At 35.5% G+C, this 21,971-nt stretch overlaps 5 protein-coding genes across 6 annotated transcripts; 2 read left to right on the top strand and 3 right to left on the bottom strand.

Moving 5' to 3' along the window:
• Positions 1 to 475: 475 nt before the first annotated feature.
• Positions 476 to 7,657, bottom strand: LOC112462712 (exportin-4-like). Its single transcript, XM_025028636.1, has 12 exons — positions 7,577 to 7,657; positions 6,057 to 6,446; positions 5,697 to 5,964; positions 4,840 to 5,297; positions 4,404 to 4,662; positions 4,062 to 4,318; positions 3,547 to 3,986; positions 2,080 to 2,357; positions 1,800 to 1,972; positions 1,384 to 1,706; positions 913 to 1,141; positions 476 to 824 (listed from the first exon to the last, which is right to left on the bottom strand). The coding sequence occupies exons 1-12, from the start codon at positions 7,625 to 7,627 to the stop codon at positions 528 to 530; spliced, it is 3,423 nt and encodes a 1,140-aa protein (XP_024884404.1). The 5' UTR covers positions 7,628 to 7,657; the 3' UTR covers positions 476 to 527.
• A 2,734-nt stretch (positions 7,658 to 10,391) lies between these two features.
• Positions 10,392 to 15,420, bottom strand: LOC112462731. The gene is made up of 13 exons (XM_025028670.1): positions 15,228 to 15,420; positions 14,324 to 14,466; positions 14,105 to 14,226; positions 13,818 to 14,032; positions 13,551 to 13,636; positions 13,289 to 13,368; positions 13,043 to 13,194; positions 12,225 to 12,572; positions 11,925 to 12,102; positions 11,627 to 11,849; positions 11,334 to 11,468; positions 10,905 to 11,065; positions 10,392 to 10,471 (listed from the first exon to the last, which is right to left on the bottom strand). Exons 2-13 carry the CDS (start codon positions 14,464 to 14,466, stop codon positions 10,392 to 10,394), a joined length of 1,923 nt encoding a protein of 640 aa, XP_024884438.1. The 5' UTR covers positions 15,228 to 15,420.
• A 333-nt stretch (positions 15,421 to 15,753) lies between these two features.
• On the top strand, positions 15,754 to 17,524 carry LOC112462690 (geminin-like). 2 transcript variants are annotated; one of them, XM_025028616.1, is made up of 6 exons: positions 15,754 to 15,986; positions 16,245 to 16,360; positions 16,449 to 16,567; positions 16,683 to 16,855; positions 16,956 to 17,043; positions 17,137 to 17,524. In XM_025028616.1, the coding sequence occupies exons 1-5, from the start codon at positions 15,951 to 15,953 to the stop codon at positions 17,040 to 17,042; spliced, it is 531 nt and encodes a 176-aa protein (XP_024884384.1). In that variant the 5' UTR covers positions 15,754 to 15,950; the 3' UTR covers position 17,043; positions 17,137 to 17,524. The 2 variants fall into 2 exon arrangements, with proteins under 2 accessions (XP_024884384.1, XP_024884377.1); XM_025028609.1 differs by lacking the exon at positions 17,137 to 17,524 and having other exon boundaries at positions 16,956 to 17,125.
• A 1,033-nt stretch (positions 17,525 to 18,557) lies between these two features.
• LOC112462724 (protein lap1-like) lies at positions 18,558 to 20,017 on the top strand. The gene is made up of 3 exons (XM_025028657.1): positions 18,558 to 18,561; positions 18,781 to 18,898; positions 19,783 to 20,017. The coding sequence occupies exons 1-3, from the start codon at positions 18,558 to 18,560 to the stop codon at positions 20,015 to 20,017; spliced, it is 357 nt and encodes a 118-aa protein (XP_024884425.1).
• A 614-nt stretch (positions 20,018 to 20,631) lies between these two features.
• Positions 20,632 to 21,586, bottom strand: LOC112462704. The gene is made up of 2 exons (XM_025028624.1): positions 21,272 to 21,586; positions 20,632 to 20,973 (listed from the first exon to the last, which is right to left on the bottom strand). The coding sequence occupies exons 1-2, from the start codon at positions 21,486 to 21,488 to the stop codon at positions 20,669 to 20,671; spliced, it is 522 nt and encodes a 173-aa protein (XP_024884392.1). The 5' UTR covers positions 21,489 to 21,586; the 3' UTR covers positions 20,632 to 20,668.
• Between the last annotated feature and the right edge of the window lie 385 nt (positions 21,587 to 21,971).

The following is a 21,971-nucleotide window of genomic DNA, read 5'->3' as shown; positions in this document are numbered from 1 at the left end:
ATATATATATATATATATATATATATATATATATATATATATATATACATATACATATATACATAATACAAAATATAAATTATATAAATATATAAATAAATTTAATGTTACTTTAATAAGCATTCCTTTGTGAAACATTGAGGATCATTGAGGCGATCCACGGGGAGGCTAACGACGATCTGTACCAAGTATATAAGTTCTCGTGTGTTTGTTTGTAAGGTAACTGGACATCCGTTACGAAACGTTTTCGTTTGACCGTTTGCTATCGGAAACGTGCATCGATGCTGTAACTAGTATTTATTATAAATATTATATTATGGTTACTCGAATATTTCGCTAGGCTCACTGTAAGTGGTAACGTGTAATAAATCGGTCAATAAAAAGCTTATATGCTTAAGTCCCCTTTTTACTTCTCAAAATCTAAACGATAACAATAGATTTAAACGAGATCTAACGATATCTAAATCCACGCGTGTATTGTTTAAATAAATCTTTTATTTTTGTTTATTTACATTTTAATTTCTATTTTACTTAACCATTAAGAATCCTTGTACGTTCACGACAAATTTATCGAAATTACTTTTGAACTTCAATCTCTGAGGACGGTTATTCAAGTCCATACTGAAGTCTATATCCGTCGTTAGCTCGGTAAACGCATTCGCTAATCTTTGTGCTACTTGTGGATCCGTTTGACTGGATACAATATTCTGTACAAGTTGCTGATATTGTTCTTGATAGCAATATATGAGATGGTAAAGAGGCGTACTGGCGTTCGAGATCAGATCTGAATCCATTTGATGTGACAGAATGAGACTTATCAGCAACTGAAAGAAAAAATTCAATATTTCAAAATTTGCTGTATCCTAAAAGGCACGTTTATATGCTCATAAGCAATCGCTTGTAAAAACTTACGTTCAAAAAGGGTGCCATTATGTCTTTGCGCCGCCGTCCTTGCGTAACTTCTTTGTGAATGTGCTTGGTCAAGGCTTGGATTGTATCACAGCAAAGGCTAGCTACTTCATTGCCAAATGAATATAAACCTAATTCTACTGACGCTAAAAGCTGCTGCAGCAATTTAACAGGTAGCTCGCAAACTTTCTCAGGACATAGATCACATACAAATGCTATCATCTTGAAATACCTGTAAAATAGCAAATATTTAAATATATGCATACATAGTCATGATAAAAATGTTATAATAAATGTGAACTAATTCAAAAATTTCTTCAAATATATTTAACATCAACAAAAATTTTAAATTCTCAAATTATATACATAACTTATTTTACTGTAATTAATTTCAATATAATTTATTTTAATATATTGTTGAAAGTAAATATCTCTTTTCTGTTTATGTTGTATTAGTAAAATATAATTACTTACTGTAAACAAAGCGACGGAAATTTTAACAAATCCATTGTCATCATAGGCATGATTATATTTAAGCCGTACAAGAAAACATCGGTAGATGGAATAAGCTCGGTGACCGGTTGTGCAGACGCACCTTGGCTGAATGGCTGGCTTACCTCGTGGTTTAAATTAAATAGGTCTTTAATTAATAAATTAGTTAATAATCGCATGAGTAACAGAATATCCTGAAAACTGTCCTCCTCCGCGGTCGAGTCTACAGTAAGCCGATGACTATTGCAGCGAGCATACGTTTCCATCGCTTGCACACAAGTTCGATAGACACGTATACAATCAACCTATTCAATAAAATAATACGTTGAAATTAAGATTACCATCAAAATGCCAGGCATTAACTGCGATAGCTCTATATAAATAATAATGATACTTACCTCCGATAAAAAGAATAAAATTTTTGTATATTCGCTGAATAGCTCTAATATCAGCTGCACTATATCTTGATAATTATGATACAAGGATAATATTTTTGGAAGTCCGGCTAATATAGGAAAAGTATGTTGATACACGGGCGTTACTATCGGACTCTCAGCACCTTGCACCACACCTATTTAAATAAAATGACGATTATGCACGTGAAGTTTTATTTTAAGTCGGACAAAATACACGCGCATCGTTGATCACAAAGGTTTAAATAAATATTTAATGCATTACCTATACAGGATTCTAGTATATCTATGATTTGAACTTTAAATCGTTCTTCATGGTAAGACGACATGAAATTTTCACTAGAAGTTAATTGCGTGTATCTATTCTGTAAGCATTCTAGCGTTCGTGACCAATAGGATCGTTCAGTATTTTGTACCACGCTACCAGCATGAACCACCGCGCACATTAAACCTCTCTTGATAATCTGCGGGAAGTCGTACTGCTCTTTCATAGCCAATTCAATGATATAAGTGAATTGCTCAGACTTCGACAAGCAGGAGGCTCTGAAAAATTAATATACTTAGATCTTAAATCATTTCAATGAAAATGTTATCACGATTACTTTAACGCGTTAAATCTTGTAATATATGCAACAAATGCTTTTATATTCTTTTATGCAAGCTGTAGCATGTAGTACATAGTACTTTATGCGAATATAATTAAATCACAAAGGAATAAGAATTACAAAAGAGCAAAAGACATTTACTTTGTTAAAGCAATCGTAAACGTAATATATTCATTAAAATACACGATAATTTGTCTAGGGCACGCATATTTACTTTTCTGAATTGTTTATCAAATCAAAATAGAGTGGGACGTTGAAAGCAAAATAAATGATTTTGAAAATAAAGACAAAGATTAGAAAATCATAGAAAGATTTAGGGCTCAGTCACAATGAGAGGAATAAGGAATAAGATAAAGGAATAAGGAATAAGGGAATGTCGCATCTCACTTCAGTACACGTATATTAAAGTGAGATGCAACATGCCTTATTCCTAATTCCTTTATCTTATTCCTTATTTCTCTCATTGTGACTGAGCCTTTAGATGTGGGTGAAGAGCGAGATAATAGATTATGATAACCCCTTTCAAAGCTGGAAGGCACAGAATAAGTAATCTATTAAAGAAAATCTTCGATGTCCAAACAGGTTAATATGAAAGTATATATATTCTCAGATATAACACATTAAATTCCTTTTTAAATACGCGATACATAAAATACAAAGTATTCATAAAATTTGTACTAAACTTCACGAGACTAATATGTCATTGATTAAAGGGAAGTGCTTTTCCATCGCCACAAGTAAAACTCCAATTCACGACGCGATCATACATTAAATATTGAAAAGCTTTCATAAAGTTGAATTTTATCTATACAGATAAAATTATCAGTTTTCTTTTTAAGTTAATCATAAATAAATTTTAAGAGTATTAAAATTTGAGAATTTAAGCGGATATATATAATCACCTACCAGAAAACAAATGCCCCATATCTTTTTCATAAAATATCATCCAGTAAAAATCTTAGCGAAATCCATAATCCGTGGATTCTATCTGGAAGATTTTCCATTCTAGTCAAGTTCTATTCAAAACTTAATTTGATAATCATTAATTTGTACGGAAAAAATACCGTTGTCCCTAAACAAATTATTAATATGACTGCAGACAAATTTTGTGTACAAATTATATTTACCTCGTTCGCGAATTAACAAGAGATATTAATAATTTTATAGTTTCGTCTACTAGCGCCGGCTCGCTTTTAAAAGCGTTGATGTTGCAAATTATTTTGTCCAGAAGAAAATTCATTGACCATAATGCGCCGGGACTATCCTCGCCAAAAGCATGTAAAAGCGTGGTGCTCAACTCGGAATAATAGGTCTCGGTTGGCAAAAGATAGATCTCCGACCATCTGTGTAAAAACCATATTATTGTGCTGCTCAATTCGGGACTAAGTATATTCTCCAAGTGTATCGATATAGCAGTCTTTTCAATGGTGCACAAGCGGAAAACGCCTGTGATCAATCGAATAACTCGATCGATCGAGTCCGTGGGGCTGCTTATATCCGACTGAACATTTTGCGAAGACACTAAAAACTCCAATGTCCGGTTTACATCAACATTTCCCTCTCGCGACTAAAAGCACACGTACAAAAGAGATTTAGTACTTGGTTTACGAAAATGTAAAAGTTGCAGTAAATTTTTACAAACCTGTTTCATGCTGCATCGCGTAATTTCCAAAGGTACTAATGCGGTTTCACCCTCCGATTCCATGCAAAGAACGTGTCCCGTTATTAAAATGAGCCAATGCAAATCCTCGTATAACTCGTCCATAGAGGCAGGTCGAGACGACGATTCATTTTGTCCGACCATATTGTTCAGATTATCGCGTAATTTATGTATTCGATCTTCGAGTAATTGCGCTAATAGAGGTAAAGAATGATCTGGTACTTGTCTACCAAAGTTTCCTAGAGTTTATAACAAACGTTTGTTATTATTATCGATCCGCGTAATAAAATACATTTTGAAAGGATCGACTGTACTTCTATTTACCAACTATTTGTAATTGCTCCTTAAATTTAACTTTGTCATCGTCCTCCACATCTGCTACTTCCTCGCTGAGACTTTTCCCACCGGCATTTCTCACACCTTCCGGAGATGATAAGTGACATCGAAGATACGTGTTAAATATCTGAATAGAGCTCTGCTTACAAAAGTCTGATGGAAATTCAAACGCTGAATACAACATACACGACCATACTTCGAACATATGTTCCATAGCTTCCATATATAAGCAATCATCAGCGCGTATCTGTAAAGATGACAAAACATTAAGTTTTTTTGTTCTAATATCCACATTAATATTGACGGGTTGTAATTTCATAAATGACGGACACTTTTATGCTAAATATTTTAGAATCAAATTTGAAAATGAACTTCTGAACCAAAATTTAAACGCAAATTTTACTGAAATAGATGCAATAATTACCGATTCTTCTTGTGCAGCACATTCTATAAATAAGCATGTTAATCTTGTCAATTGTTCCAAAAATGGCTTGTACAAGTCCTCAGGAAGACTCTTCAATGAGCTTTGAAAGAAATAATTAATCTTTCTTATAATGTTGGTAATTCCATTCGCCTCTTGATCGCCAATCTCAATACTTAACACAAGCTTCAAGAATCTCTGCATGTAATTTGTCAAGTATTGCACTTTTACTTCTTCCACACCCAGGATTCTACCATGTAAGCTCGCTAGTTGTATCAGACAGTTCATAGCATGGTGTGCTAGCTGCGGATTGCTACGTACTTTCCAATACAGTGTAAAAAATAAATCTAATACTGCTGCATCTAGTATTACGTCTTGCCACTGTACGTTCAACCTCAATGGTGGATTATTCCCGGATTCATAAACCTCACACATGCTCTTAAGTAGTAATTTTTTAGGTAGTGCACTGGAGTTAAGGTATATATAACCAACTGTGATATAGCTCTATATAAATATCTATCTCTGTTAGATCCTGTATATCCATATCTATCTCCATAATTATCCACATTTAATATTCAAAGGAATATATCAATTATGCCCTGCTTAATACCAAATGTGAATACTAAATATGAATCTCTGTTATATATTTATATCCATATCTATCTTCATAATCATTTCCCACATGTAGTATTCAAGTTAATACATCATTATTGATACATTTAATACTAAATGTGAAATATGAATTGAATACAAGCTGCAATGTCCAATTTCTTTCTTTATCTCTTTAGTTTATCTTTCAATTAATATATATTTTTGCATCAATATACATTGATCCCAAATGCAATTATAAAAAAGGATATAATTTACTTCAATAAATGGCCAAACGAGTATGCTCTCCACCATGGAAAGCAAGGACTTCACGAGGGGCAACGTCGATTCGTCAAAATCCTTCTTGATCAATTCACCAAATACCTCGATACAAAACTTGAAAATTCTTTTCATATCGCTTAGCTCAAAATGCTTCTTCGCCTTAAAATGTACTTCCCATGTCAGACCGATATCGGATGATTTAGCAGTCGTTGCGTATTCTTGCAATATCGCAGATAAAATATTGCATCCCAAAATTTGCTGCAAATAAAGAAATAGTCTTTCTTTCCTCTTTCTTTTCTCCTTTGCGTGCCATACGAAAAGTCAATATACCTATATCAATGTATACTTACATTTGGTAAGTTCCCACTCTTAATTAAATTTTCTATTTCACTCATTATTCGACTTCTCTCTATCCCAAAGTCATCCACGCTACCTCTCTTAACTATTATTGCAAAAACTTGAAGTATCCTCGTCCTGACATATGGCGCTAACGTAGGTTTGCTTATAACATAGTGCAACAAATATTGTCTTAATGAAGAGACGTCAGATTTTTCCAGAGTGGTCCACTCTTGTATCAGAGCTGTCTTTATCAAACCGGCCGTTTCAAACAATATGTAGTCCACAGAGCTCAATTCTAAAATTTGTTGACACAGTTGATACGGTGACTTCGTTTTACGGAAATTTAGGAACACAGCTTCCGCAGATTGACGCTGCTCCGATGAGATCAAATTAGGTGGCGCCTGAAAGCAACGCGAATACAAAATCACTTATCAACGTTCTACGTTTTCAAACATGTAGAAACAACTCAGAACATATAAACAGGATATTTTCTTTGTGTCTGGCAAATCTGAAGTTTAATATTTCTATATCTGTATTCATGTAAAATCAGCGATTTTTTTCGTCAATGGAGACCTAAGGATGCTTAAATAAGCAGAAATCAAACTGACTATTAACCCTAGATTATTTGCATGGAGTGTAAAATACACTTCAGTAACAGTAAAAAAGTTTTACTCTGTAAGTGTATTACATAGACTTGTAAGGCTGGGGTATAAAATATACCACCACAGAGTAAAACCCACTCATCAGTGTAGCAACATCCAACATTTGTATTCAAGTTCTATACGAAAAAGGGTTATCAGTGGCTGTAGCGAGCTTGGTTGGGGAATTGAGTGCCAATCTTAAGGAGAAGAAGTATGTCTACGTTAAGCTCTGCTGGCATTCTGCCGACAATATCGATAACAGAGCGTGAATTTAATGTGAGAACGCAGTTGATAATCTGCAGCAATATTCCACTCGAAATCTGCTGGCAAACTTGCCAACATTTTGCCTTCTGGGAATCACACAGTCGCTTGAGTCGCTTCGGTTGACAAGTTTCTCTATCGTGGAACGAAGCACGCTTCCTTGAAGCAGTAAACACAAGAAATTACATAACACACGGAGTATTGCAATACACTCGAGACAGTTTTGTTTTGTTTTGCCTCGTACGGCACGTGCGTTCGTGGGAATCGCCTGTCCCGCATTAAAGAATTCCTCAAATCACAATTTTTCGCGAGATCCATGCGTGCGCGCGCGCGAATGTCCGCAGGACTTCGCCGAATCTCAAGAAATACCTTAAATAGGTCGTGACGCGGATCTTAACCCCAAAACGGGATTCTACGAATGCAAAAGAGTTCGCGGACTCGATAAAAAACGCGACGTTTCCTGGCAGATAAACTTTTTGGCTCTACGCGCGCTAACGCGCGGTAAGTCTCACAGGAATCCGCGAGCGGTATCCGAATTGTTTTCGCCGTATACCGATCATGCTTGGGTTTCGCGCAGCTTCGTGACAATCTATTTTGCGTGACGAAAGAGAATTCGGGACGGTACTCACCAGAACGATTTGCGCCGCGGCTTCCAACTCCCTCAGCACTTCCTCCGCCATTTTAACGCGATTTGTTTATTTCAGTTATTAAATTCAGTTATTCGGAGCAAATAAACAAACAATGCCACACGGCGCGTTGTGCAAAAACGCTTCACCCCCTTCACCCTGAACCTGAACCTAACCTGAACCACCCTGAACTGCACGTATCCAAACTGTCATGTCTGAAATAAAGGTGCAAAAGAGAGCGCGACCGGAGTAATGGCTGATTGGTCCCGGCATCTTCTCTACAAACAGTGGCGGGATCTCTTCCTCTGTTTTGAATGGAGATTAAATATAACAATATATATATATATATGCATATGTATATAATGATACTTCTTTTTAGTCTTTAAACACTCTCTTCCCTTTCATCGGCGAAAACTTCTTCTTAAAACGAGGAATATGCAGGATGAATATGCCAGAAACGAATCCAAGATCTTTCAGTTTCTCATCATCCGCAATTACACGGAGTCATGTACGTCATCATACTCCACGTAATTTTCCGGAGTCTAGTTAGATAGAAAAAGGAGAATATATCAGGCAGCTATTTCCTTTATATCTATTGTATATACTCGGTCGCGAGTATTTTCTTTATATATATCCCTTATAGAAATTTAATACTGTAAGTGATTTTTTGGCTAGTAATTAATCACTTAAAAGCACTATTAAAAGCACTGTTAATAGTATTTTTAATAGTGCTTTTAAATAATTAATCACTAGCCAAAAAATCACTTACAGTATTAAATTTCTATAAGGGATAACAGCGTAAATACTGATTCGTAAATAATACACTCTAAACTATATCCATATTCTTAAGAGCTATCAAGACAGATATTCAACTGTTAAAAATCAATTTTATTCCATTCAATTATTTATGCCCGATTTCACCAAAGTCGTTTAATTTAAACCTTAGTTTAATTCACTCTTGAAGACAAAGAGTGAATTGAACTTTAAGGTTCAAGTTAAACGACGTTGGTGAAATCGGGCATTAATCCCTCAAATTGCCAATATTTTTAACATTCTTATACCTATCAACTCAAACTCTATATGCTCTCTGATTCATAAAATAATCCTTCAATGCGATTTTCACAATGTCTCTTCAACCGGTTAATTTCTTGGTATCTGATTATTAAATTAAATCATTACTGCGAACAGAACCAGGTTACATAAAAGTTACAAGATAAATAAATAAAGCTACAAAATATAATTAAATGCAAAATGTAATTTATTATATTATTTTAATTTTCACAGCGCTCAAAGTAAGCGAAAAGAACACATAATATGCAAATACATATTTGCAAGTATGAACTTATGATATATCATATAACACATATCGTGTATTAAATCTTTATCCATTTTCATTAACGTTAAAAGTTTTAACATAAAGTATATTAAATAATAATAATTTGCAGTAGGATTGCTGACTTCAATTCTTACGTAAATAAATACCTATACAAATATTTATAATCTTTTGAACATATATAGAACGAAACATCTCATCTTTTTGATTCTTATTAAAATATCGTAATTTTTCTAGCAAAAATAACGATTTGTAAAACGGATAAAAGAACAAATAGTATATAAATATATATATATTTGTAAGTAAAAACTTATTTATCCATTTATCCATTTCATTAAAACGTTAGAGTTTTAACATAACGCATTAAAACTATTAAATAATAATAATTTGCAGTACTTATAAAAAATATATAAATAATTTATAATAATCTAACATATGTTTTATGATATCTCCCGTCGAGTTACCCCCAATTCTCCAATTAGTTATTGCATTGCAACATTGTCGTAACGCTGGAGCATTAAACCGCCCGGGATATTTCGACGCAACTAAATCTGTCGTTAACGCAACGTTTGTTTCGCATTCCTACAAATTTATCGTCTGTATTTAATTGCAGCAATAATTACAGTATGGCGCGCAATCCTATTGATTTACGATTATATAATAATGCAAAAGTCGACCGATCGTATGATCTTCTAATACAAAACATATACGATAATGGCGAAAAATTTAAAAATAAGTGCGCATTGCTTGTGATTTATTGTCAGCCGATTAAGCGCGATGCGAAAGTCGGAAGGCGTCGTTTCCATTAACCCATTATATATAGACAAACCTCGTATAAACTATGGAAAAGAGGACGGCGCGGATATTGAGCTCATATAAAGTTTCATTTCCAAAAATTCAATAATCGCTTACATTGCACTAATTCGCGAGCCATTCGATTTTGTCTTATCATCGTTTCTCACCGTCATTCATGGAGGATCCCGCGAATCGTGGAATCACGTCGAGCTCTCGCGATCATAAATGATAACGTAATACCGTACAGAAACAAATAACGATAATGCGCTCGTCAGCCAATGCCGAGATCGTGCTATCGAGAACGGATTCAAAAAGAGATGCGGTATAAAAACAATACAGCGGCATTCTGAACGAAATACATGTCAACTAAACAATCAATAATTATCATAAGCTTGCATTCATGTCAAGATAATTCTCTTATTAGAAAAAAAAAAAAAAGGTATAAATTCCTTTTTTATAATAATAAATAATATTAAAACTCGTTAGTTTAATTTATTCTATGTTTTCCCTTAACTTATCCCATTTTACTTTTCGTTAATTTCAATGTTAATATTGGTGAAAGAACGATGATCCGACATAACATAAATAACATAATAATATAATAACAATAATTGTTTTTCGATGCAAAGTTATAGCATTAATGTAAATTATAAACGAACATTCTTAACATATATATATATGTATAATAAATTAATCCCGGTATTTGGAAATCCATAAAGGTTTAGAATAGTCAGTCTGTTGCAAAATGAGTTTATCTTGTGCATATAAGTCTGTGAACGAGAATAATACATTAGAAAAATGGGTAACGAACCTATGTGAAGTTGATCCCTTAACATTAAAAAAAAAAAACTTTCTATAGCATTCGATGACTCATCGTTTGCATATTCACATACATTTCAATTGAATCGAATTGTATGTGAATGTGCAAACAAAAGTTAAAGACTATTTCAATTCAATTTTCTCGTAAGTGAAGGGCTAAGCTAATGTAAGATTGCTCTCATTCAAATTCTTTTGTTAATACCGTTTGAATTAGTGTCCAAACAAAAATTTGAATTGTGCATACATGTGCAAATTATTATTTTTTAAATGTTAGGAAGCTAACTTCACACAGGTGAAAAACGAGTCGTATAATATTAGGTTGATTAGAATTAAAGAAAAAGTAAGGTAAAATTTACCCTTTTTTGCGAATGTAGTAACACTTACCAAGAAGTATTTCAAAAGCAGTAGCAGCATCCTCTCTCGTGTACGTTTCCGGTGGAATAAGTTCACTGAATTTGACAGTATCCTTGTCACGCCAGAAAACTTCTAATAGAACCAAAATCTCTTGGCTTGTCAGTGCAGGTTGCGAGTATCCGCTTGAACTGCTGTAAAAACAATATTTTTATCATACATCAAATAATTCTTTGATAAATGGTAGACTTGATATAACAAAACATGCTAAGTTTCGTAGGAAAGAACTATGCAAAATTGTTAGGTTACAACAAAGCAATAAAAGTGTTGTTTTTTCCTCAAGCTTTCGATTAATGAATCCTATGTTTTGTCAACATTCGTTTATAGAAACTTAAATATACACTTAGAATATTGTTATATGTCCAACTCTTTACTTAACAATAAAAGAAAAATTCAAAATACCTGGTAGAAGGTACTGGAATTTGTTTCGCCGTTTTCGGAGACTGTCGCTGTCTTTCTAATAAAATGTCTATATCTTCAAAGCATTCATCATTACTTATATTCATTCTTTCCTGATCCGGCCCCTGTTCAACGATGCTGAAATAATATCATTTAATGATATTGAGAAATTGAGGAAATATCGCAACAGTTGAAAGACTGAGTATAAAACTGAATAATCCTTAATAATTAAATTTTTAGTTAAATAACTTCTTGAATGTAAATATCATAAGTTCTTCATGATAAAATAGACTTACCTAGTGCCTTCTTCTAAGACAATCGCTTCCGGTACCTCTTTCGGTAATGGTACCATTGATACGTCCATAGTTTCGGGAATTATATTTGTCATTGTTAAGACGTTTGCAACACTGTCTCCGGGTTCGGCAGCAATTGCCATTTCCGTCTTTTGGAATGTACTCACTTCTTCTGTAGGAAGATCTAGCTTGCTAACTGTCTCTTCTACACGCATTTGTTCAAAAACTATAAATATAAATTTATTCACAGTTATATATGCATCAATGTGAATATTTAATAAATGTCTAAATATATACCTACATTGCGTAAATTCAGCAAGTGCAACATCTTCATTTACACTCTTGAATGGCCCAGTGATGCGAGAAGCAAAGCGACTGCGTAAACTTTTGTTCCATCGCCTAGGTGAGTCCGAAGGTTGGTTGAAAAGATTTATCGCCGGTGTCAGCGATAATTTTTTTGTTAATGGTTTATCCAATTTCTGAAGATAATCAAAAAATTTAGTCAGAACCTTTAAGACTTGTTTGAAATTAATCTCGCTTTTTGAACTTCTTTGTAAGTTTATATACATCTTTTGTAAGCTTATATAATGTAGGAACCCACCTCGCAATGAATTTTTACATTCTGACGCCATTTCTTAAGCTGACTGTCACTTAACTCTGTTTTTTTATCAATAATTTTGCTTTTCTTCGAACGACTGCGGATCACAAAGTAGCTTGAATCTAATGATTCCAATTCCATGTTAGTTTCCTCTTGCTGTGGAAGAACTAACATTCTCGTTTCTTCTCTAGGCAATTCAGTCGGTACTACCACATCTTCTACAGGTGCAGGAGGTACTGCCACATCTTCTACAGGTACAGGAGGTACTGCCACATCTTCTACAGGTGCAGGAGGTACTGCCACATCTTCTACAGGGGGTACATCAGTCGCCGATGCAGTGTCAAAGTATAACTGAGAAGTAATATATAGAAAGAATTAGAAGTAAAAATAAAATATAAATTAAATATAAATAAAAAGCAAAAAATAATTTTTCTAAAGAAAAAAAAGAAGAAAATAAATTTTAATTTTTTCAAAACTTTTTGGTCATTATGGCTCGTATTCATAGTCCGTTCTTATATCAAAACAATCTTAAGTAATGTCTTAAGATGCTAATAGGGTTCTCAGATTGACTTTAAAATTGTACTTAAGACTGTCTCAAATATAAAAACAAATTATGAACAAAGGGAAAAACGCCGTAATCGGCCAGGACTGGTCAGATCTTGCTTGTCCGAATAATTAAGTGATTTTTTATGTACAATTCTTTGCCCTATGAAAAACTATGAATATCGGCCTATGTATTCTCATTTGTCTTCTACTTTATGAAGTTAAAATATTCACATTATGTCCAAACGATAATCATTATCAGTTATAGACAAACTTACACGTCTTCTCTTCGTAGGCGTTTCCACCTGCATTTGATGTGGCTGTCGTTTTTGTGGAGTTAATAACAGTCCCTCTTTGGATTTCTTTCTTTCCGATATATCCACAAGTACTGGACCACGGGTTTCCTGAGATAACTGTTTTTCTTGGATCTCTATTCATTAAATGATTTTATTAATTAATTTAATTTAAACATAATATAATAGTCTATGTATTATATTTAAAAAATACCCCATTGATCCACTTACCTTCTATTGTTACATCATCAGCTGTCTTCTTTGAGAATGCTGATCTTTCCTCTGCTGTCTGTAGTTCATGCATCTGGTCACTAAAACCATTAATAGTAAAATATATTATTCTTTGTTAAAAAAGTCATGAATTTATTTTGAGCTAATGATATAAAAACGAAAAAAAATCAAATGATTGCATAAACTATTGTCATTTTGTGAACTTTTGTTAAATTACAATTAAAAACACGCTACAAAAAAAATATAAAAATCGGAAACTTACAGTGCGAGATTGAAATCATGTTTAAGCATAAAGTCCAACTCCTCGTCATTTAAAGCACCAAAATCACAACATGCTGCATCTTTCATCTGTGTGTGAATGAAAAAATTTTCAATATTTAAAAATAAGGTTTACAATTAAAGAATCAAAAGTTCGGAAACTCAAGGATGTTATATATCATATTACAGGGTTTAACATTTGAGAATAAGAGTTAAAAAATACAAAATTTATTGATAAGCTTGCAGTAAACCGTACGAGATCTTCACTCACAATTGTCCGTAGTCTTTCATCAAACTCTTCGTCCGGAAGTAAGTGTAAGTCTATTTCTAATTGAGCGTTAGGAAAGTTTTGAGTGGAAATAGGCACATCTATTGCACGCAATTCAAGATCCTGAACTGCGTCATACTCATCCTCTTTATTCTCCAACACTCTGTCGCCACGGCTGCCGCCAGAGTCAAATTTTTGTTGCATTTCAAAAACTTCCTCTGAAAAATAATGAGATTATATAAATTGGCATAGATGATATCATTAATAAATATATATAGAATTGAACTTACTCTGATAATTTAAAACTTGTAAACGATGAATTCTTGTTATGCCGTACATTAATTGTGATGACAGATATAAGCTAAATCTATTTGATCTGTTGCGCGACTGCATTATTTCCAAAATTTGCTCGCTGGCGATGTAATATAAAATCAAACAAAAGTGTCAAAATTGAAAAAAAAAATGTCATAAATATTCAATATTAAAAGTACATAAACAAAATAATTTACCAAGTTTCTACAGTGTTTATCTTCTTTATAGCACCAGGATTATAGTGTCTTTTAAATATTTTCTCGCTGACCGTTGCAGCGAGCCAACAAGGAGCTAATTTGCCCCTTCGTCGACGGGAAAGCAGTTCAACTGGATAGAACATCTGATGAAGAATAAGTCTCATTAATAAAAGCAAATTCGTAAATAGCAAATGAAAGATCATGTTGAAAGAATAAAAATGAAAATCATACTCACCAGTAACACTAGGGAAGTGTCATACGGCGATTTTCCTGAAACTTGGCATACAAGTAGTACATGGAAAACTATTGGACACGTATATTGTTATATCGGCCCGAAAGCCGTTTGAAGGGTAGAAATCATCCTATCGGATTTTGGGGGTAGGTTCGACTATTTTACGAATTATTTTGAATTCGTAAAAACGGACTTCAGATTCATTATCAGCGACCCCAAAAACCCTTAGTTACCTGATTTCGCAACAATCGTAAAAATAATTCGTAAAATAGTCGAACCTACCCCCAAAATCGATAGGGTGATTTCTACCATTCAAACGGCTCTCGGGCCGATATAACAATATACGTGTCCAATATAGTTTTCCATTTACTACTTGTATGCCAAGTTTCAGGAAAATCGCCGTATGACACTTCCCTAGTGTTGCTTGTCAGATAGCTTTTTTTTTTTTTTTTTGGAATTTGTTCTCTCGGCTGAGCGAAACTTAGTGCCTTCGGTCCCACCCCGGAACCATACGACACAACGATGCTTGACCCGGATTGTCTTGTCAGATAGCACAGACGTCAAGGTTATCCTCAATACATCCAGGCACGTCCTGGGTGTATCGAGGCCGACTTATTGTGCTTTATTGTTCCGGATAACAGATAAATAACAGAAAATAACGATGGAAATTACCTTGATCTGTGTTTAATATGGCCGATTATCCTAGTCTTCAGTCATATGGATATACTTGTCGAACGTAACGATTAAATTCTTTTTCGATCAAAGAATCTCTCAACTTTTACAATTTATTGGATCAATTTCCTTCAAACGCGCTTTCCTTGAATATTATCCTTCTCCTCTTTCGTAAGTTATCTCATTTTTCATGGAGAGACTCGTCAAACCTATGCCGTCTAACGTACTCCTCCACTTCGCACTACGATTTTCAATTTTCAAATCGACAGATTGCGCGCCGAAGGCGGTAGGCGCATCGACGGGTTGGTTCGCAATGCGCGACGAAATGACGATAATTGCGGGCATCTCTCGACGCTGACGTTGGCGCTGGCGTGTCACGTTCCAAGTCCGCCTTAAGATTTCCGTTGCTGCGCATGCGCAAGAGTTTTTCCGCGTTCAAGCTGATTGAAGTGGATTTTGATTTGCTCCGCGATTTTCGTGCTGTGTATACATACATACATATACATCCATACAGCTGGTCACGCATATCAATACATGCGGAGACGTGGAGATCACATGGTGGACTGGTGGAGACGAGATCAACGGTGATCAACGGTTGATCGTTTTTAGAATTGTGCATGAATAAGACAACGTGTTTGCCTGGTTTGCGGGGTTTGCCACGATTTGGTCGGTCCTGTTGAACGTTATTTTATACATCTCTGAATTTCCTTCGAAAGCAGCACGATGCACCACGAACTGGTCAACACGGTCGCTCCTAAAGTTAGTATAATTATCGTCGTCATACAGAGCCTAAAATGTGCTTGAAATTTTGGTGATGCGTTAACTGAATCTAAAGCCAATGAATATAAGTTAATAGTGAATATACTGGCAAAAACGAAAAGAGGAACTAAGCATATTTTAAACATAAAATATATATTATTTTTCAAATAAAGAGGACCGTTTACATAATCAGAATACAAAAGGAGAAAGAATGAAATAGAGGGGTGATAATTCTTGTTTTTTTTTCCTTGTCGACAGATCAAGGACAGGAAACCTTTGCACACACTGCAGCCAGCAGCCACCGATAAAGACACTTTGGTTGGTGCTGACAGGACTCTCAGATCTTGCAAATCGAAAGAGGCAAAAACGAAACAGTAAGTTATCTTTAAACAAGCATTTATTATGACAACGCATTATGAAAAGGGTTAGAAGTATAGATTGTAAGTACGGTGTGTTTCTTAGGGATGTAACAAATACAGGGGAAAAAGATACTTCAAAATGCACAAAAGTAACTAAGAAGAATAAGGCTGTCCAGACTACACAAGAGAAGATACAAATTGAAGTAGAAGATTTAACATCAGGTATACTCTAAAATAGCATTTTTTTTCTTTGCTTTTCATATTCTTTTGATATTTATTTTAAATCTGGATTTTGTCAAAAGGATAAACTTTTATCAAAGTATTTTATCTGATTTAGACAATCCTAGTGAGAACTATTGGCAAATAATGGCTGAAAAAAGACAAACGGCACTTGTGGATGCCTTAGAAGAAAATAAAAAGCTCGTACAACAGATTGAAAAGTTAGTAGAGGAAAATCATGTTTACAAGGAAATGTTGGATGAGATGAGAGCACTTGTTGAAGTACTACAGGTAATATTGCCTACAATATTGTATTAATATTATATTGAAATCATTAGTACTTTACACATTATTAATAATGAGAGAATTTACATATTATGTTTTATTGCAGGAGCAAATTGAAGACGATAGAAGCGATATTGAAGATGAAGACGATAGAAACGATATAAATAATTCGTTAGATGACAGTGCTCTTTGATGTGAGTTTGCTCATTGAATTCCTCAAACATAAGAAAAGACTAATATACTAGTGACTACGCTGGTAATTTATAAAAAAATATTTATAATTTTAGCAAAGTGTTCAAAGTATTTGATTGCCATTTGCACATCTAGCCATTCAACATTTTAAAGTTTGACGTAAACAAATAACATTTCTTTTTCTCTTGTAATAGAGTTATTTAACACTTTATATTAATATCGCAAATTGTTAACCGTTAATGTTAGAGATATACAAGTAACAAAAATTAAAATTAATCAGCTTTTTAACATGTATAAAACGATAAGAGGACAGTTAGAATACAAAATTTTCCGTTTAAAATATCTTTATGACAAAGAGCAGTTTTGCCTGTTCCAGTAAATATATTTCAAGTGCCAAGTGAAGTTATTAGATATAAACGTATTAATGTGTATAGCCATTAAGAATTAAAAAGTTATTTAATCTAAAATTAAGACATTTTTGTACGTTTTATGTGTATAATAAATTTTTATTTTATGATAATCATTGATAATGTCTTAAATATTGAATTGTGAACATAAGATATTTAAAACACAGTAGTCTCAGAAATTCTTATAACACTTTATTTAAAGCTCTTGGCTTACCAATTACAAATATATTAAGTTATGACTTTTTTTTAGATATGATTCATGTTTATAATACACGTTAGAATGAGATGATTTATTGCGTGAAAAAAGTCGTTACGTATAATTATATATTATTTAAAATTATAATTATGAAACTATATTGTGATTAAAATTACTTTACTATGTCTTAAGCCTTGTGTCCACGATATTAGAAATCGCTTCGTGATCTCGGACGGAAAAAGAATTAACCAATCACATTTAAACAATTTGGCCAATTGACCAATGCGATTGATCAATTCTTTCTCCGTTCGACATCTCGGAGAAATTTCTAACATCGTGGACACAAGGCTTTAGTTTGTGTTTATCCAATAAGTTAATGAAAAATGCGAGTGATTAAGAGAGAATTCGTCTGAAAATTACAACTAAATCCATGCACTGTTTTAGGCAATTATAAGACAGAAAATGATCCAAAGCAATCGGCCATTGCAGCCACTTCTCAAGAACAAATTAAAAATAAGAAAAAGTAGCACAGAAATGTTTCAATAAGTATTATCTTTCTATGAAGTCTTATTAATATAACAATTGCATCTTTATTTTAAATAGAAATTATTTTTTTATGTAAATTAATTTCGAGGAATATTCTACATAAAAAATGTTACCAAAAAATATAGTTATACGTTTCATTGTAAATTTCATATTTTTCTTAAAGATAACTTCGAGTATGTGCAATTACTAATTTATTTTATTTAAAGTGAGGAATGAGGAATGGATATTTTCAAAAAAGAGTATTAAAGTGTAAAACTAATTTTGTGATTAATAATTTTTTAATTAATTGTGACAATACAAAATATTATTGAGCTATTTTTTTAATATTGTCAAAAATTAACTATGTATCAGTTTAAGTATTCCCGAAATGGGTTACAATTCACTTCAGACTACTTTACTCTTACAATTTTCAATTCAATCATTAATTTCTAAACCTAGACATACACGGATGAGGATCAAACCTATCTAATACAAATCGACCGCTCTCGCGCGGAGCCATACATCTCGTTAAGAATAAGCTATTTTCAAAAGAGTACTAACTTTAATTAAGCTATTCCTATATACTACGATATACATTGCGCAATGTATAGCCTGTGCCAACAAGCTAGACGGTAGTCCAGATTGCAAATTAGGCTGCAATTTGGATAGCAGATCAAGTCGCAGAGATTCAAACGGAGATCCAGGTGGATCAAACAGGTGGTTCAGAAGGTGATTTAGACGTTGAGCCAGTCAGCGAATCAAGCAGTAGTACACGTAGCAGACTAGGTAGTGGACCAAGTAATAGGCCTGATACTGGACCAAGTATTAAGCAGTGAACCAAATGGTGATCCAAGCGGCAGTCGAGACGGTCGAGATGCTAGATTCAAGCTGCTTACAGCATACGCACTACGCACACAAGCGTAGCGCGTATGCTGTAAGCAGCTTGTGCGTGCACACGTACACGGCTGCTCGCTTGTGTGTGCTGTGCTGCTGCTTGCTAGGCGTCGACTAGGCGGTGGACCAAGGGATCGTGAGCCAAAACCACGTCGATCTAAGTGGTGATGTAGACGACGATGGGTGTCCAGGTGATGGTCCAGGCAGCTGTTCGAGCTAACTTCCAGCTCCTCCTTCTTGCACTGTAGCTCATGTAACTGACAATTAAACTACATGAGCTACAGTGTAAAAAAGAGAAACTGAAAGACCGAACCAAAGAAAGAATGTCTAATAATATTTCAAAAAATAACAACGTTGTAGCTAGAGACTTAAAGATTGCAAATCTTTTTGCTACACTGATCGTAGTGATGGTACACCTCCCAAATAATCAAACAGAAAAAGACTTACTTTAAGGAATATGCAATAACCAAGGCCAGAGAATGTCGGCAATCAACTGCGAACTGTGCAGTTTATGACGGAAGTTTATGACAGTTAGAAACGTCATTTGACGTCACTCTGCTACCTGAATTATTTTATGCAAATACGATTACGCACGATTTTTCAGGGCCAATTTCATCAACGTCAGTTAACTGTAACCTTCGGTTAAATTTACTCTTCGACTCTTTCTTAAGGCTGATAGCAAAGAACGAAACGTAGGCTGAGTAGGCTCTATTGTTAAGCCTGCCAGCTAACTTTGGACGACTGTCAGCCTTGAGGACGCTCGAGCTGCGGGAGAACAACATGATAACGTTGCCTAAGAGCATGAGCCGTTTAGTGAACTTGCAGAGGCTCGATATCGGTAACAATGACTTCACGGAGCTGCCTGAAGTTGTGGGAGATCTCATCAATCTCACGGAGTTGTGGATTCACGGCAACGACATCAGGCGTGTCCCGGCGAATGTCGAGCAGCTCTAACGCTTGAACCACTTCGACTGCACGATGAATGCGATACACGCGCTGCCGATAGAGATACGTGGCCTGGCGCGACATCGGGATCATGAATCTCTCCTCGAACGAAATGTGCGAGCTGCCCGACACACGCTGTGCTACCTGCGCACGATCGTCACCCTCAAGATTGACGACAATCAACTGAACGCACTGCCGAACGACATCGGCCAGATGTCGAACTTAGAGGAGCTTATAATCACTAAGAACTTTATCGAGTATTTGCCGTCTTCGGTCGGCTTGCTACGCAAGCTGCACTGTCTCAACGCGGACAATAATTATCTGCGCGCGCTACCCGCCGAGATTGGCAGCTGCACGTCGTTGTCCCCTGCTCTCATTGCGATTGAACAATAAAAACCGTAAACCGTAAATGTAGTTACGTGAATGAACGTATACGTAACTACATTCGTATCGTCACATATCAACACGATCGATAGCTTTTTCATGACGATAGACGTAAAAGACCCTTATACGTTTTGTTTTCTACCATCAGCCTACGGCTGCGATCGGAAATGTATACCCGGACGAGTAGTGTGACGGGGGCAGGGTGCATTGCAAGTAGTTTCTGAATGAGAAAAACATAATAATGAAAAAATTGTTCCAGTCCCCGCCCTCCCGTCGTCATCGAGCGATGGGCCAGCCGCCAGGTTGAGAGCAAGCCTGGCGCCGCGCCGCCGCCGTCCTGGAGACCTTATCCCTCTTCTTCGGTGGCTTCGCTTTTGCTGGCACCGGGGTCGCAGGCACCTGCTTCCTCTTCTTCGTCGTTGTCGCAATAGAGGGTGGGGGTGGAGGTGGAGTATACCGCGGTAATGCGATATCACCCGGCAGAGCCGCGAATACCGGGACTTGGCTATTATACTCCTGAATTTCGCCCATTATCCAGGAGGCACCGTTCACGACGCAAACATCCTTTGCGCCACGCAGTCCTCGGCACGGTCCGCTTACACCTTGACTTAGGATCCTCACGAAAAGTCGGTTGACGAGCTCGATTGTGTTATTCGGACGTGTTTTGTCCGGAAGGAAAATTTTTTTGAAAGTATTGCGACTGTTACTGTCTGCATGTTGTTCAACTATCAATACCTTGTATCGGCGTCTTTTGAGGCCTAAAACCTTTGTAATAAAGCGCGATTTCCCTCAATGTACTCCTGGACAGTCCTGGATCTTGCTCATCCATATCCCAGGAGGCACCGTTCACGACGCAAACATCCTTTGCGCCACGCAGTCCTCGGCACGGTCGCTTACACCTTGACTTAGGATCCGCGAGTACCGCGGAAGAGCGATATGAGCAGAATCGCGAGAATCGAGGACCGTACTCCTGGATCTCGCTCAGTATCGAGTAACCAGGAGGCACCGTTCGCCAACGCAGCACCCCCTGCGGGACGCAGTCTTCGGCACGGTCGCTTACACCTTGACTTGGGGAGTTTCTCTTAGTTGGTCGCATCCAGATGCACCCCTGAGCGGATGAAGCTGCATGCGACTCTAAGCCCCACCACCCCTTCAAGGTGGAAACTCTTCGGTGGGGTATAAACAAGAAAAAGATAAAATGCGTGTATGTGTGTAATATAAAAGAATTTAAAAAATGATATGTATGCATATTATGTATAAGAAAAAGATACAAATTATAGTCTATAGTATAACACACAAAAAATTTATCTTATAGCGACTCTTTTCTCAACTCCCTTTGTGTCTCACCTAACTATAGTTGGTTGTGATTTAATAATTGATTTAATAAATTAAATTAGCTGATTTAGAGTGAATAATTTAATAATAATATTACACTTGTCCATTAAATCTACACGTCTATTAAATGTACGGGTGTTGCAGGGACATATACAGGTCAGTATGACGGGTTGCCCATTCGTGCAGGCGCGCACGGTTATTCACAGCTACATTCACTTTGACGCATTGGTCTAGTTTACACCGA

Source organism: Temnothorax curvispinosus, unplaced genomic scaffold (genome assembly GCF_003070985.1).
Source record: "Temnothorax curvispinosus isolate PA1 unplaced genomic scaffold, ASM307098v1 QBEX01001334.1, whole genome shotgun sequence".
Classification (NCBI taxonomy): domain Eukaryota; kingdom Metazoa; phylum Arthropoda; class Insecta; order Hymenoptera; family Formicidae; genus Temnothorax; species Temnothorax curvispinosus.
The sequence above is the reverse complement of the archived record's forward strand: the minus strand, read 5'-3'. Positions and strand labels throughout refer to the sequence as shown.